This window comes from Kryptolebias marmoratus, linkage group LG8 (assembly GCF_001649575.2).
Source record: "Kryptolebias marmoratus isolate JLee-2015 linkage group LG8, ASM164957v2, whole genome shotgun sequence".
NCBI classification, from domain to species: Eukaryota; Metazoa; Chordata; class Actinopteri; order Cyprinodontiformes; family Rivulidae; genus Kryptolebias; species Kryptolebias marmoratus.
In genome coordinates, this window is record NC_051437.1 from 27,105,507 (window position 1) to 27,120,875 (window position 15,369).

General features: G+C 38.1%; 2 protein-coding genes across 2 annotated transcripts in view; both read right to left on the reverse strand.

The window, feature by feature from the left end:
- zgc:103759 (U8 snoRNA-decapping enzyme) overlaps positions 1-15,369 on the reverse strand; it is a 576,073-nt gene that overhangs the window by 373,381 nt on the left and 187,323 nt on the right. The window lies entirely within an intron of this gene.
- The window catches only part of lamb2 (laminin, beta 2 (laminin S)), a 46,422-nt gene continuing 31,214 nt past the window's right edge, over positions 162-15,369 (reverse strand). Inside the window, exons 19-35 of the mRNA XM_017411361.3 lie at positions 14,417-14,560; positions 13,852-14,083; positions 13,283-13,452; positions 10,193-10,417; positions 9,898-10,115; positions 9,027-9,123; positions 8,067-8,248; positions 7,772-7,962; positions 7,233-7,417; positions 6,602-6,843; positions 5,751-5,954; positions 4,590-4,734; positions 4,307-4,514; positions 4,085-4,226; positions 3,459-3,635; positions 3,216-3,375; positions 162-2,639 (exon numbers count right to left, since the gene is read on the reverse strand). Coding sequence (XP_017266850.1) covers positions 2,503-2,639; positions 3,216-3,375; positions 3,459-3,635; positions 4,085-4,226; positions 4,307-4,514; positions 4,590-4,734; positions 5,751-5,954; positions 6,602-6,843; positions 7,233-7,417; positions 7,772-7,962; positions 8,067-8,248; positions 9,027-9,123; positions 9,898-10,115; positions 10,193-10,417; positions 13,283-13,452; positions 13,852-14,083; positions 14,417-14,560 — 3,059 coding nt within the window. The 3' untranslated portion in view covers positions 162-2,502. The remainder of the gene's footprint in view (positions 2,640-3,215; positions 3,376-3,458; positions 3,636-4,084; positions 4,227-4,306; positions 4,515-4,589; positions 4,735-5,750; positions 5,955-6,601; positions 6,844-7,232; positions 7,418-7,771; positions 7,963-8,066; positions 8,249-9,026; positions 9,124-9,897; positions 10,116-10,192; positions 10,418-13,282; positions 13,453-13,851; positions 14,084-14,416; positions 14,561-15,369) is intronic.

A 15,369-nucleotide genomic window follows, 5' to 3' on the forward strand; every position in this document is an offset into this window, starting at 1 on the left:
CTTTTGGTGTCATTCGGCCTCTGCGGGGAGAGTCTATTTTGTTGGAAATATACTGCTGCCCGGCCAGACCTCAGCTACTTCCGGTAAAAGCTGTCACGTGACCTGAAACTCTTTCTTTCTTTCTTTTTCTTTCTTAATAAGGTGACAAATATCCATCCCACTCTGATTCATGCAGAACTTTTATTCCCCATGTTATTTTTGCACGAGTTCAACAATTTTTAATTACACTTAGAGCTTAAAGTCACACACAACCTCCTTCTGTTGCTGTCTGCATAATAAAATACCCTCATCAATCATGTAATCTTAAAGAAATCTAATGACCTTCTGGCCTCTTCGTTTTCCAAATAGTTTTATGAACTGCCTGCCAATGCTCTTTCACTACTAAACCTAATTAGGACCCCCATTATAAAGTAACCACAGAAATAATTGTGTGTCTATTTGATTTCGGGCAGACCAGAGAGAAATAATGTCCCTCAGTGTTCTTGCCTATGCTTAAAGCCCAGTATTCTCACATGTACATGTATTTTTTTTTAAAGGCTAAGTCCCATTTGGCTTTCTGTGTCCTGAATTCTCTAACTCTATACTAAAATGGTGCAGCCACTTGTCTGTCTTGTAATGCAACTTTAGTGCTGAAATACAACAATAACATAAACATGGACAATTTTAACATAGACATTTTAAAAATAATGACCAAATACCTAACAACTAAAAATGTTTCAGATAAAAATACAATTTTCTTTTGCCTTTTAAACTGCCTACATGCCTTCAGAGCTTCTGTTTCCTGTCATTTCATTCTGCTGCCTCCTCTCTCATTATTACTGGAAGTAATGGTAAACCAGCTGTTTAACCAAAATAATTGCAGACTCAGTCAAAACATGTTAAAACGCACACCAGATGTTTACCACATAGCTCATATACATCCTTACAGACCTGAGGGAAATGTTTGCACATCAGGAAACTATAATTGAGAATTTTTCTAATGAACACAGTTCACTTAAGCACAGAAAAAAATAACAAGTTATACATTTTATCCTTATTCATCAAACTATACACTGTTAAATTTAACAGATTCCTTTCAGTATTTTTACTTTGGTAACCGTTTTGCATGTTCCCAAGCTAAAATGTTTAAAAAATATTATTTTGGTTTATTGTATTTTTAAACACAAATTATTATGCACAATGTAAATATGTCCACAATATTGACAGTTTAAGGCACAAATAAAACAGTTAAATACTTTCACATCAACAAGGCACGAGTTACTGAAGATAAACCATGTTCCATCACAGCATGTGAGGAAACTAGCAGTCATAATCTGTGCAGCAGGAGTTTGGTGTTCATAGACATTATTCTCACTAGCTACAATTCTGTTTCCTGTTTCCTGTTTCCTATTACTGCTCAGATAAATGTATTCTATTTGAAGAGCAGAAAGCGACCCCCACACCCTCATGACCTCTCTGACTCTTTCAAGCAAAGAAAAAAATTAAAGCAGCAACGAAGAAAGTAAAGTCTGGTTTCTTCATTCTGGGCTTTTGTGAAAATCTGGAAGTTGTAACTATAACTCATTTTAAAGTAAAACAAAACTGATATGTGGTAGATCTCTAGCTTTTATATTTTAAGAACATATTTGTCATGTTTTATTTTGTTTCCATAAAAACCTAATTTATTTCAGATGTGTTTGCAGACTATTTCAGATGCTCAGTGAGTTTACACAGTCAAATCATTGCTGTTTTTTATGTTTTAGACAAATGACTATGACTCCTTAAACCATGCATCTGAGTAATGATTATCAGTTAAAAATTAAAAATCAATTAACATTAGCGAAAGCTGTCATCTCTGGATTAATGTGGTGTTGTGGGTGCACAATTTCCTTTGTATTTAAGTTACATAAAACCAATAAAAGTTGCGATGTTTTCTGCTGCAAGAAGACTGTGACAAGCTCAGCATGAATATGCTTCCAAAGTCAAAACACACTTATTACAAGGTAATTTATAGCAACCTGCTGAGTCATCATACATAAAAAAATAATAAAGGTCTTAGCTCCAAGTAAGGCAGCATCTGGTGTCCTTGTAGTGCAACGCAGCACATACAATATAACCATAGCAACAAGGAAAGTACAATTGAAAAATAGTTTTAAAATCTACCTGCAGATTGCTTCAAGGCATTATTTTCTGCCATACATACAGATCATTATTATTATTCTGTATTATTTTGTATTCAAAGCTCAAACACATACATTCAATATTGTTTTTTTCAAATTAAATGCAAAAGTAATGTGCACAAGGTTAATTTACAATAAAATATGTGCTCAAAGACACCTGTTCAGTTGCTATGTTGTTATATAACAATGTATCCCAAACATTCAAACGCAAAATAATGATCTGAATGCACCATGTGCACATGGGTTTACAGAATGATTCACTTTCTCTTTGCAGTTTATTTTTTAAGGGAAAAGCAGAATAACTCAGTGATGGAAGTTTCCCTCCTGGACTTGGAGAGGTGAGTTACTGGCACGTATTGTAGATTTGGATCTGTTTGTTGATGTCTTTGAGGATGTCTCTCATCTTGTCCTCCAAACCGTCCAGCTGTCGAGCTTTCCCCTCCATCCTCCTCTGGTTCTCCTCGTAGTTTTTCTCCAGCTCTGAAGGAACCAGGATTTTCAGGAACGATTAAACAGACTCAGATAAGCAGCTAGTGATGCAAGTGTCTTTTTAAAACTGACAAACATGTAATGACTGATCTTCTACTTTATGCTTTTCATTACTTCAGTTATTTCTCTTTTCTTTTTTGTTGTTGATCAGTTTCTCATACAGTGTTATAGTCATCTTGTCAGTCTACAAACATTCCTTTTATTCAAATACATGGTGTTTCGAATCTGGCAAACTTTCATTAAAAGTAGCACACAGGACTGATGTTACCTTTTAAATTTTAAGGGAAAATATTTGCAAATAAAGTCAAATATTTTGAAAAGTGTAAAAGTTTCAAAAACCAGAAGTCACAGTCCCCAAGTGGCTAAAATAGCACAAAGTATGCAGAAGAAGTTAGATTGCAAATAATGTACACAAAGTTATAATAAAATAAAAAAAACATAGCATTAATACTGAACCAGTGTTCACACATTAAAAGTTTTACTGCTACATTTTGCATCTTCAAGCAAAAAAAACATTTTCTTCCTCAGCACATGCAACTAAAAACACAATATCTGTTTTCACAGTACCTGCTAGTCTCTGTAGCTTGTTTTGGGCATTTTTCAGTAGCTCCTTTGCTTCTTCTCTAAGATTCTCTGCCTTTTTCTTGGCATCCTCCACAACCTTGGCTTTGGTGTCAATTCGCTGCTGCACCTCGTTGTATTTATCTGTCAGCTGTCCATCTAGAATCTAAGTAAAACCACAGAGAAGTATTTATCTTGAATATTATGTCTACATTTAATGGTGCTAAGTGTGAGCCTACAGTCACAAACCTGTTTGGCTTCATTTGCCTTGTCTCGTGCCATGGTGGCCGTCTCTTCGGCTCGGGCCGTTGCCATGCTGTTGTTTGCATGTTTGGTCTTCAGGACGTTAATCTCTCGTTCTAAAGTGCCGAGGCGAACCATGGCATCCCGTAAGTCCTTCTCACCGTTGGATGTTTCTGACTCAATCTGCAGACAGTAAAAACAAGTCCCAATCATAAATCCAATCAGACCCAGTCACACACACATTTTTAATAAATCCAAGTTATGCATTTCTATTTTAAACCCTAACTGCACATGCTGAATAATTTAGACCGGTCTTTGTTGACATATGAGCATGCAGTGTACTTGTGTGTTGTGTTACAATATTTATGTGAACAAATTAGGTTTAAATGGGTATTAACAGCATTTTCTGACTGCTTGCTCAGAACAAAAAATATCTATCAACAACCTCCCACAAAATATAATTTATTCAGTATTAAGAAAGCTATTTTTCAACATCTTTAAATAAAAAAAACAAAATCTTAAGTGTCAGCATGGACAAGTTTTTTTTACACTTTTTGGTAAAAACTGTTGCTTCAGAGCTGATGTCTCCTATGTCTCAAAACAAACAAAACATTTTTATAACTGATGGTGACCTGTGTCAGACGATTCTCAGTTTCCCCGATGTCAGATTTGGCTTTTGCTATAGCCTTCTCTGCTGAGGTCTGGGCAGTCCTAGCATCCTCCAAGGCCTGTTTCACAGACTCTGCTGTCGTCTTCACCCCCTCGGCACGATGTCTTAAAAACAACAAAATGTTACTGACAGTGAATAAATAAAACCATATCAGTGCATTTGTTTTAACCAGATTTTTAAACACCTTGCCCTCTTGGCATCCAGCAGAAGCTTCTCTGCCTTGCGGACGTCATCCTGCGTCTTCTGCAGAATGGCGTCCACATTCGAAAGGCTGTGGACCCGATCTTTTATTTCATCAGCAAGATGTTTGATCTGGAGGGGCGAAGCAGGGATGGAGAGCTGCAACACTTGGTTTGCCACTGCTTCGATACTGTCGGGGTCCGCTCCTTCCTCTGTCAACAACCAAGAAGTGTCAGGGTTGGCACAGGAGGCAAAATAACAAATCAATGTCTTTTTTATGGACTCACGAGTGAGGAACTCCCTAATCTGTTTGATGAGGTCTCTAAGGTTGTTGTTGGAGTGCTCCACTTTGGTTTTTGTGGCTGTGGCTTTATCCAGAGCAGCTTGAGCTTTACCCTTAGCTTCCTCTGCCTGAGCCTTAGCTTCTGCAACCTGCAAGGAAAAGAAAAAACATGCATTTTTATAAAAGCCTCAAAAAGTGACAAATTCATGCAGGAGGAGGCAGGGCGTTAGAAAAAAACAAACTCCTAGATTTTTCACAAATTAGTGTTAAACTATGTATGAATGTGCATTTATTAATCAAGTTGAGAGTTTTTTTTTACTGTTTATTTAAACAAAAAACTAATTTTTAATTTTAACCCAGCAGCTCATTTTAAAGATTTATTCCTGTGTTACATCATCTTTTCCAGTGACACACTTGGTTCAGATTTAAAGAGAAAAAAAAACTTATTTTGAAATGTTTTCCTATCCTTGCATGTGTTTGTTTTTTATCTTTTATTGTTTCAGTTTTTTATTGCTTATTTTTGTTTTAAATCAAATCTTATTTATCGTCCCCATAAGGACATTTTTCTTGGACAAAACAAAAATGACTAAAATTAAATCAGTGAAATGTTGTAAAATAAATAATAATGCAACACTTCTAAAATAAAAAAAATAAAGCACAAAGAAGATGAAAACTATTTTGTTTTTTGCACTAAAATGTAGGAACCAATTATGTTACTAATGAAAATGTTTCATTATGGAATAAAATAGAAAACAAGATGTGCGATGGATCATTAACGATTTTTGAGCTTATCTGAGGACACTGCTTTCATAAATGGACTAAAGAGATGATTAAGCCTTTCTTTCTGTCACAATCATGGACAGACTCTCTCTTTTTTAATATTTTTGCTTCAGCTGAACAGTGACAATCCTGTACCAAAACCCCAGTAATTTCTGATCTTGGTTGCCCTGGATGCCTGAATAGACAGTCCTGGTTGCAGACCTGGACTCTTAATGACAAGAAGTGAAATACTAAGTGGCGAAATATCTTACTGAAAAAAACAAGACCTTTCCTAAAAAAAAAATCCCCTCATTAGGAAGGCATTTTGCTCCAAAACATTTTTATTGTTTTGCATCTGAGAGCTACCTGCTGTATGTCATTATATGTACTTCTTACACCGTCGTACCTTATTAAAAAGCCCCTGCATCTCCCCCATCGCCTTGTTCAGCTCCTTCTCTGCATGTCTGGCTCTTTCCAGAGCATTGTCAGCTGCTGCTACGGCACCGTTACAGTTCAGGCCTCCACAGTGACGGTTCCCTTCATCGTCACGGCAACCTGCTCCTCCACATGGGTTCTCTCCGCAGGGAACGTCACCCGGAGCACCGCAGACCTGTTGATACAAGCACATGAGTTTTCAGGAAAAATATCAGTAGAAGCGATGCAAAGCTGTGGAACCCACCTTGAAAAACCCAAACAAACTAATGAATACAGATTCTAATGTATGTAATATTTTATCAAATACAAAAATCTTACCCCATGAATTTTTTGAAATGTCACAGAAATCAGAAAATAATAAGATAATGGAAACTTACTGTCAGGTTAGCCACAACTTTTTAAAATGAAGTAATAATCATTTTCACTCTTACAATTGCATGTAACTAGAAGAAAAATTTTGATTAACAGTCTTCTCATACAGCTAAATCAGATAAGCTAAATTCCATTAAGTTGGAAAACAATAACAAGACAAAGTTTCTAAGCTTTCATGTTACTTTAGGTGATTAAAAATAAAACCTATGCTGTGATTAATTCAATTGTGCAATAATTCACTTTTGGTTTGTACCTATTCGAAGATAAGACTCCAAAGGAGATGCATTGAGTCATTAACTAGTAAAGTTACTTTTACAATATACAGGAAAATTGAAAAAGGTACTTTCTATTTATCACAATGCATTAAACTGGTAACTTAATCTCTTTTGTCTTTGGTTGTGTAGTAATAAAACTGAACTTTACGAGGGGGAGAACTGCGTTAACTCCAACCTTCTCGTTGAGCTTCTTCATGTCCAGGCCCCGTGCTCTGACATTGAGGTCTCCCAGTGCACGCTTGTTTGCTGCATTTTTACGATTAAAGTCATCCTTCTTTGCATTGATAAGGCGCTCGGTTCGGTGGCGAGTGTCTGCAGACTGGCTGACCGTGCTGGGCCTGGTAGTCGTGGATTCATTGGCCCGTCGCTCAGCATCACAAGACCGGTTGTAGGAGCTTCGGATGCTGTCATATGCACCTAAAAAAATATAGAACATTTACATCCAAATTCTTTTTAATCAAAGTGAAGCTGAAGTACGTTTAGAGATTAGTCTGGATTTTGGGAGTGGATGTGTTAGAACAGGGGTGTCCAATCCTGGTCCTCGAGGGCCACTATCCTGCATGTTTTAGCTGTTTCTCTGTTTTGACACACCTGATTTGAATGAATGAATAATTAACAGGCTTCTGCAGAACTTGAAGGCATGCTGAAGAGCAGGGAAACAACTATAACGTGCAGAATAGTGGCCCTTGAGGACCAGGACTGGACACTGCTGTGTTAGAGAAAAGGGCAGAAGGATAAGAAATGTTTTACTCATGTGCAGGCAAAGGAAACAATTCAAACATTTCTTCTTTGTCTTTTTGTCTCACCTAAAAAGTTGGAGTTTTTGAGGACATTAAGTTGGTGGTGTAGCTGCTCTGAAGTGAGGTTTAGTTCTTTGGCCTCTCTCTCCAGAGCACTCAGCTCCTTGCTTGCCACAGAGTTTCTGTCCTGGACAATTGTTAAGTCTCCTTCCACACGGTTTAAGGTCTCAGTCGTCTCACCAATCTGTGCCCTTTAAGACATGACAAGAAGTTGCTGGCTGATGTAAATATTACCTTCACAGAGCAGATTTACTAATGAGAAGAGAAACTTCAATCAACTACAGTATATACAGCAAGGGTGTCAAACTCTAGGCCTCGAGGGCCGCTATCCTGGGAGTTTTAGGTGTTTCTGCTCCAACACACCTGATTCAAATGGTTTAATCACCTCCTCACCAAATCATCAAGTTCTCCAGGAGCATGGCAACAAGTCATCCATTTAAACCAGGTGTTTTAAAGCAAGAACACATCTAAAACATGCAAGAGAGCGGCCCCCTAGGAATGGATTTTGACACCCCTGATATACAGGAAGAGGGCAACAGCTGTACCTAAGATCTTCAATAAGCTCCATTAAGGTAGCAACGGCTGCAGCAGTGGCGTTGCGTGCATTCACAATGCCCTGAGCTTGTGCTAGTTTCTCCTCCAACTCTTTGAAGATTTTCTCATAGGGCCCAGTAAGCCCAGTGGTCTGAATCTCATGGGCACGTTCTGCAAGACTCTTGGTACGCACTGCCAAGTCCTGGTTATGAGAAAAAATTGGTGAGGCAAAAGTTGTGGATGACTCAGTCCATTTTGCATTTGTTGAATGAGGATAAACTTTCTCTTTTTCCATGAAGGCTGCACCTGCACAATCCGATCCCAGTCCCCAAAGCACTGATGACAGGGCAGGCAGCTGGGGAACACACCAGCGAAGCCTCTGGCACACTGGTCACAGCGGACACCTGACACCCCCTGCTGGCAGACACAGTGACCAGTCACCCGGTTGCACTGAGAGGTCTCGATCCCCCGCCAGTCGCAGTCACAAGCTACAGAGAAAGAATGGGAGGAAAAAGGTCAATCTGGAAGAAAGCAATGGCAGTCTTGATTCATTTTGCTTCTGACATATATATATATATATATATATATATATATATATATACTGTCAGGAAAGCAATAAGTTTTATGTGGCTGGTTGGCAAACATCAATCATCCATTTAATGTTTATTTTAACTTAACTGGTCACTCTTTCCTTGTAACAACCCATAAAGCCAAGGCTTTAAGTTTTATTGGTGGAAAAATAAAAACTGAGAAACAATTAAGTGTTAAAACTGTAGTGAACTAGTGAAGCAGTAATTTTTGCACTTAGCACCATTTTAATCATTCATATATAAAAATGTTCAGCTCAGTTGTCATAGAAATACATCTCTTCAGTTTCTACAAAAACATTGTTGTCTTTAAAATTTGCTTCAGCATACTTGCTCCGTTTTACATTGAGCTACAGTTCTGCTATTTTTAGTTATTTTGCTACTTTCAGCTCTTAGCTACAGTTTTGCTGGTTTTAGCTTTTCACTGTTCTGCTCATTTTCGCTTGTGTTGTGCTCATTTCGGCTCGTCTTCTCTTTGTTTTAACTTTAACAACTCAGTTTCAGCTTTAACAAATTTCAGGAAGCTCATTCAGCACTCACCATTCATGCAAAATATTCTAGTTACCCTTTTTGGTCTTTTTCAAATGAGTTCAGAAGCAGCAGCTGATTACATAAATATTTTTTTTTTTTGTTCATTTTATACCATATTTAAAATCTTTACAATATTTTAATTTCTAACCTCGGCACTGCGTCCTGGGATTGCCCCAGTAGTTGTCCTGGCAGTCTGTGCAGGTCTTCCCTCCAAAACCTTCACGGCATTGACACTGACCAGTAAACTGCAAAACAGAAAGAAGAAACTACAACGCATCAGTTCTGTAGAGTGGAATACTCATACTTTAAAATCCTTAAAAAAAAAAAAATTAGGATTGTTTACCTCCTCCTGCACTAGCTATGAAGAGGGGCCACTAAGTTGTATATTATATATATTTTAATGTGATAAAAATAAAAACAGCCAGTCTGCCTCTTTCACGATACAGTTGAAATAAAGACATACCTCCCTGTCCTTACTTCTAGGCTTAATTTAGTTTAGTTTATCCTAGACATCTATAGGATTCTGATTATGCTGATTACTTCTTGTCATGAGTATGTCACCATCACATACAGCTGTTTGACAAAATCAAACTATATAAAATACATGCTTCACCCTCAGATTTTCTATTTGTTTGTTACAGACTCTCAAAGAACTATTGTCATCTGAGCTCTACTAGTTATCTAGTTATTTTCTCGCCACCCTTAATTGAGCTTCCACTAAATCCCATAAATAAGTCTTATCTTATTTTATGTTATCTAAAAGTTATGTTTTTATGTAAGATTTTCAACTTAACTTACAATTTGTTTGGTTTGTCAATAAAAAATAAATAAATTCTGCATAATTAAACAGATTTTGGGGTTGGTATAATGGATTTAAATAGACGTCTTTAGCAGAAACCCAAACATATGGCTTGGTGGTTATTAATATTTTTCTTTGGCCTAAACATCACAGAGCACATATTTAGTGCTGATTTCAAATGACTTGAAGGAGAGTGTGTTTCGTTCCATATTTTTCTTACTTCATTACAGGAGGATGTTACAGAGTTGCTGGGATCACAGTCGCATGCTTCACAGCCCCTTCCGCTGGCCAGATTCCAGTGGTTGGGGGTGCAGTGGTCGCACATCAGGCCTACAACATTTGGCAGACACTGACACTGGCCTGTGGCTCGCTGGCACACACAGTCCTCACGCTCTATGCACTGACTGCGCTCGGTACCCAGAAAGTTGCATGTGCACTCTAAAACAAGAAAAGAGCCATTCCATCAGATAACGCTCTTCTGAAAGATTATTTTATTAGTTGAGAAATTTACTAACTCCGGCAGTTGCGTCGGGAAGCATCTCCAAAATATCCGCTCTTGCAGACGCCGCAGTTGGGACCTTCTGTGTTATAAAGGCATTTCCTGCACTCTCCAGTTTGCCTGTCACAAGCATCCATGTCTGACATGTCTATGTTGTTGTTGCACTGACAGGGCTGGCAGCGCCCCCCCGGCTGCGAGGGATTACCATAGTAACCTGGGGCGCATTCCTCACACCTGGCACCTAGGTGGGGAAAAATTTTAGAAAAAAAATTAGAGCTATAGTAATACACAAACACTTTCATTTCAGTTGTAAAATGCTCTATGGCAGGGGTAGGCAATCCTGGTCCTGGAGAGCCACAATCCTGCATGTTTTCCTTGTTTCTCTGCTCCAACACACCTGATTTGAATCAATGGGTGATTAACAGGCTTCTGCAGAACACGAAGAGGTGATTTAACCACTGAATCAGGTGTGTTGGAGCAGGGAAACAAGTAAAACTTGCAGGATAGTGGCTCTCCAGGACCAGGGTTGCCTACCCCTGCTCTATGGGAATCAGCAACTTGATTTTAGGGTGTAAAAAAAAAAAGAGACATCAAAAGACAGCATCATATTAAGAAAGTCTGTTACTTGTATCAGTTTTGTTACTGATAATCACTCAGTGGGGTTTGGTTATCCAGTTCTCATTAGTTAACTTTCTTTGTTACCACATCCCTCCCACACAATAGCAAAGTACTAAATGAATCGTGAAGTTAGTTCTCATCTGTCATTCAGATATAACTAATTAATATAACTAATCTGAACAACTCCTGTTTAGCTGAATCTGCGCCATACCTCTAATTACCAGCTGTTGCAAACTAACATTTAAACACAATAATGGTCAGTGATTTCTTGTTGAATATTATATGTAATTCTCAGAATGTGGGCTCAAAAGGAGAAATGCTTTAAATATCTGCGTTGTGGAGGAATTTGAGCCCAGACAAACATTAGAAAAAAGGAGAAAAAATAAACATGTAAGGAGGTAAAAAAGAAGTATAAACCATGAGGTACCAAAGAAGTATGAATAAGATTAAGAGATAAAGCGGACAGACGGAGTCAGTGCTCTGTCAGGCCCCTTCAAACAAGATGGAGACCCCCTACTCTCTCCATAACCTATTTTGTTCATCTGACGTTATCAACAATGATCACTGACATCAAATGGAAGAGAAAAATTGGTCCTGATGTGTCCGACTGTGGCTGATCAGATGCAGGCTTGGTGCACCTCTGCCACAGGTTGGGCACAGCTGGGCTGCATCTGCTGTAGAGGGGAGGGAATTAGATCTGAACTTGCAAGCTTCATGCTTTCTTTGGGCTTCTGTAATCTTATTGTGCTCATATAAAGTGGCACCTTTACTGACACAGCTAAAAATCTCTCTGAGACCTTTCAAAGGCATTGCATTTTGGTTGATATTTTACATTGTAATGAGGTTGTTATCCAGAGTGAAAGAAACATTGCCTAATTTAATTCTTCCTCAGTGCTGCTTGTATTTATTTAAAGAAGCCAAATCGAAAAAAAAGAAGAATGTGAGATTATAATCCTGCATCATATTGACATCTCTCCACATCATTCAGTCATAGAAAAGCAGTTAAGTATTCTGCAAAAACTAAAGAAGAAGCTGACCCAGACAGCAAGTTTACTCGTTACAGAATGGTTCTGGGTCAGATTCTTGTTTTAGGATCATTTACTGGACCTGGTTCAAATTTCGTTTTAAATGGTTTAATCTTGTATAATTCTGTAACTTTAGGAACAGTTGTGTGGCTCTGTGGGAACAACAAACACAGTCAAAGAAAAGACTGGACAGATTGAACAGGCTTTGAACCAGGTCTCATGTGGAAGTGCACCGTGGCACAGCAGTGCTGCTAACACCATGCATGGGAAGGACTGGTGAGGGAGAGCTTAGGCTTGGTGAATAAAAATATCTTTTAAAATATGTAGGAGAGGGAGGAGGGCATGGGAGGGGGCCAACCATTATTACTCACGCTTAAAAATGGTCGCCCCGGAGCGTTTAACAATCCCTGTGCCAGTAGTACATCCATTATCATTCACCAGAGTCCAAAAAGAAACATCATTATTATCTCATTTCACTTCCAGGTTTTGTCTTGACACATAAATTAGAATATTAAAGTTTTAGTACATTAATATTGTTCAACTTTGGCTTAATAAAACAGATTGCATACATAATTTAGGATAAAATTGTCAACATTTGGCAAATAAAGATTTATTAATGTTGCAGCTTCTTTGTATGGGTTCTTTCAGTCTAAAACTAAATATAACTCATTTAGTTGTTGCTTTAATGCTCCACATCAAGATGCATTTAAATGACAATTTACAAGTTTATGAAATAATTATGGTTGGCTATCTAAAACCTTCTTTTTTACTTGTTTTATTCAGACCATATAAGTTTCTAATTTATGTTGGGTAATGATGGAACACACAGTCGTGCCCAAGTTTCAACAGTTTACCAGCTTGATTAAGTTAAAGTAAGTTTTCATTTATTGCAGCGTAAAAAATGTCCTTGTGGATAAACAACTGAACAAGTCTGTATCTATATGGTCTCGAGTTACTGTAATACGTCTGTTCTGGAGCAGAGATTCTTTTCTTGAATGACTCAATCCTTCGTGATCCAAAGATTTGCTTCAATGACCTAACAGTGGTGCTTGCTCCAGCAGCTTCAGTGGTAAACCTGTGATTATGGGTTATACATTTTCACTTGAACCAATCCCACAGCTAAGGTTGACTTTTCTTCTTTTAGACCTTGGCTATATAGTAGGGCTGGAACTCTCAAAAACCTGATTTCTCAAAACAGTTTTTTAGCTGATGTACAACTGCTGAAAGTAATAGTTGTTGACAGGAAGTTAGACCTTGGCATGTTAAAAATGTTTGGAATTTTCATAATTTGCTGAAGTAATCTTCAATCATGTGCTGATTAAAAAAAAATACACTACATTAAATCAAACCTGTGCATCAGATTTCTTTTATGTTTTTATGAATGCATCTTGAAAGTTGGAGCAGAACACAAGGACTGGTGGAAGCTGCAGAGACAGAATAAGAATGTATCGTCTCAGATTTACCTGTGTAACCTTGGTTGCAGTTGCAGATGATTTGTCGGTTGCGGTTGTCCTGGTAACAAGACGTGGCAAAGTGGCGTCCACTGTTGGGTCCATCTGGACAGGGGCACGGACGACACTGACTGCCTGATGCTATGCCTAAAACCGGGTTACCATAATAACCACTGGCACACCTACAAGAAATAACAAAAATTAATGCCGCTTTTAAGTGAGCAACTCACTAAGTAGTGAGGATTGAGAAATACAATATGTTTTATTATTAGCTCAACACTCAACATGATTGGCTCTTAATCTATGTGACTGAAACTTCCTGTTCTCGCTTCCATTTCACATTTGGACTATGGTTTAACATACTTCATACTTCAAATTACAAATAGCAACTACAGACAAAAGACAATAACACATAAAATACTAAATTATGTTGTTCACAATTCATGGTAACCTATTTTATTCTGTTTTAAATATATAATGTTTGGTCTTTATATGTCCAGAACTCGTGTTAGATTGTATCTGTTTGTAGCATAGAGCAGAGTGAAGGTTTTATTTAAAGTAAACCTGTACTGGAACATCACCTGTCACACTTGTCTCCTCCAGTGTTGTCCCTGCAGTTGATGCAGACTCCGGTTCTCTGGTCACAGTGGTCTGCGTGTCCGTTACACTGGCAGGGTCGGCAGCTGGGAAAGCCCCAGTGACCCGCCTGACATCCGTCACATCGCTGACCAAACGCTCCCGGGCGGCACTGGCACAGGCCAGTAAACTTGTCACAAAGTCGCGTCACAGACCCTTCTAAGCTGCAGTCGCAGGCTGGAAAAAAATTGCACGGGAAGGATGAGAGGATTAAGGGTGGATATGGGGTTGAGGGGTGGGGGTTTAGAGGGTGAGGAATTTAAAGTTGAAAGAAATGGGAGGCATGGGAGTTTCAATCAGATTTGGAAATGTTCACTCAAAAACAGTAGAGGGCACCAGCCTCATAATATATCTAATTAAAAGAAAAGAGCATGTACTGTATAAATGTCCTTTGTATAAATTAAATTCCATATAAATACTGCAAGAAACATAAAAAAGATTGTGGAATTTAAACAACTCTGAGAGGATGAAGAGGTCAGGAGTGGATCTGAGGTTAAAAGGCTTTCTCACATATGCAGCCTGAGGGTCCAAAGCCATAAGTTCCTGGTGCACATTGGTCACAGCGTCGACCAATCACATTGGGCCTGCAGTGACACTGACCTCCGCGGACATCACAGATGGAGCTGATGGACCCCTGAGGGTCACAGTTACAAGCTGGGAGGGACATGGAAACAAAGGCATCAAGTCACTAAAACCAAATACAAACTAAACTTAAATTAACTGAAGCTCATAGATAAACATATTTATTTAAAGACTCGAGTTACTGCAATTCATTTTGTTACCAAAATGTGTAACAACCCAACAACCCATTCACATTAAAATAATCAAAAATAAATCAGCTACAGAGTTTACATTTTGGTAGAGAATTGAGTAAGCTCTTAAACAAACTATAACAGGCATTTATTGATCCTATAAAAGACTATAAATCTAATCTTTTATTTCACAATGCTTTATCTTTCTGTAACAATTTAAATCCAGATGCATTTTTTTTCATCTTCAAGACCCCAAAATATTTCACAATCTCAGTGTATTTGCTTTGGTACCAAACCAAAGAGGACAAATCTTTAAAATATAAAATTTAAAAGCAGAAAGGTAGCGTCCACACAGTACTTCAGGAACCTAAGCTAATGCTAACATTACATTCTAATAGCTTTTTTCAAAACATTTGAGTCTGTCCAAAAAAAGTTAAAAAACAAAAACAACTGGACTTCTATTCTGTAGCTGAAGACGTTTCGCTTCTCATCCGAGGAGCTTTCTCAATTCAGAAATAGAGAGTGTGGAGTTGAGCTTATAAAGCTGAGATGTGATGAATTTTGTTGACTTTGCCAACAAAATTCAACATTTGAAGCTAGCTCCAGGAGAAACTCTGGTATCATTTGATGTTACTTCTCTTTTCACTTGCATACCTACATCAGAAGCAGTGGAAACCGTCAGAAAACGACTCTTACAAGACAAGGATTTGA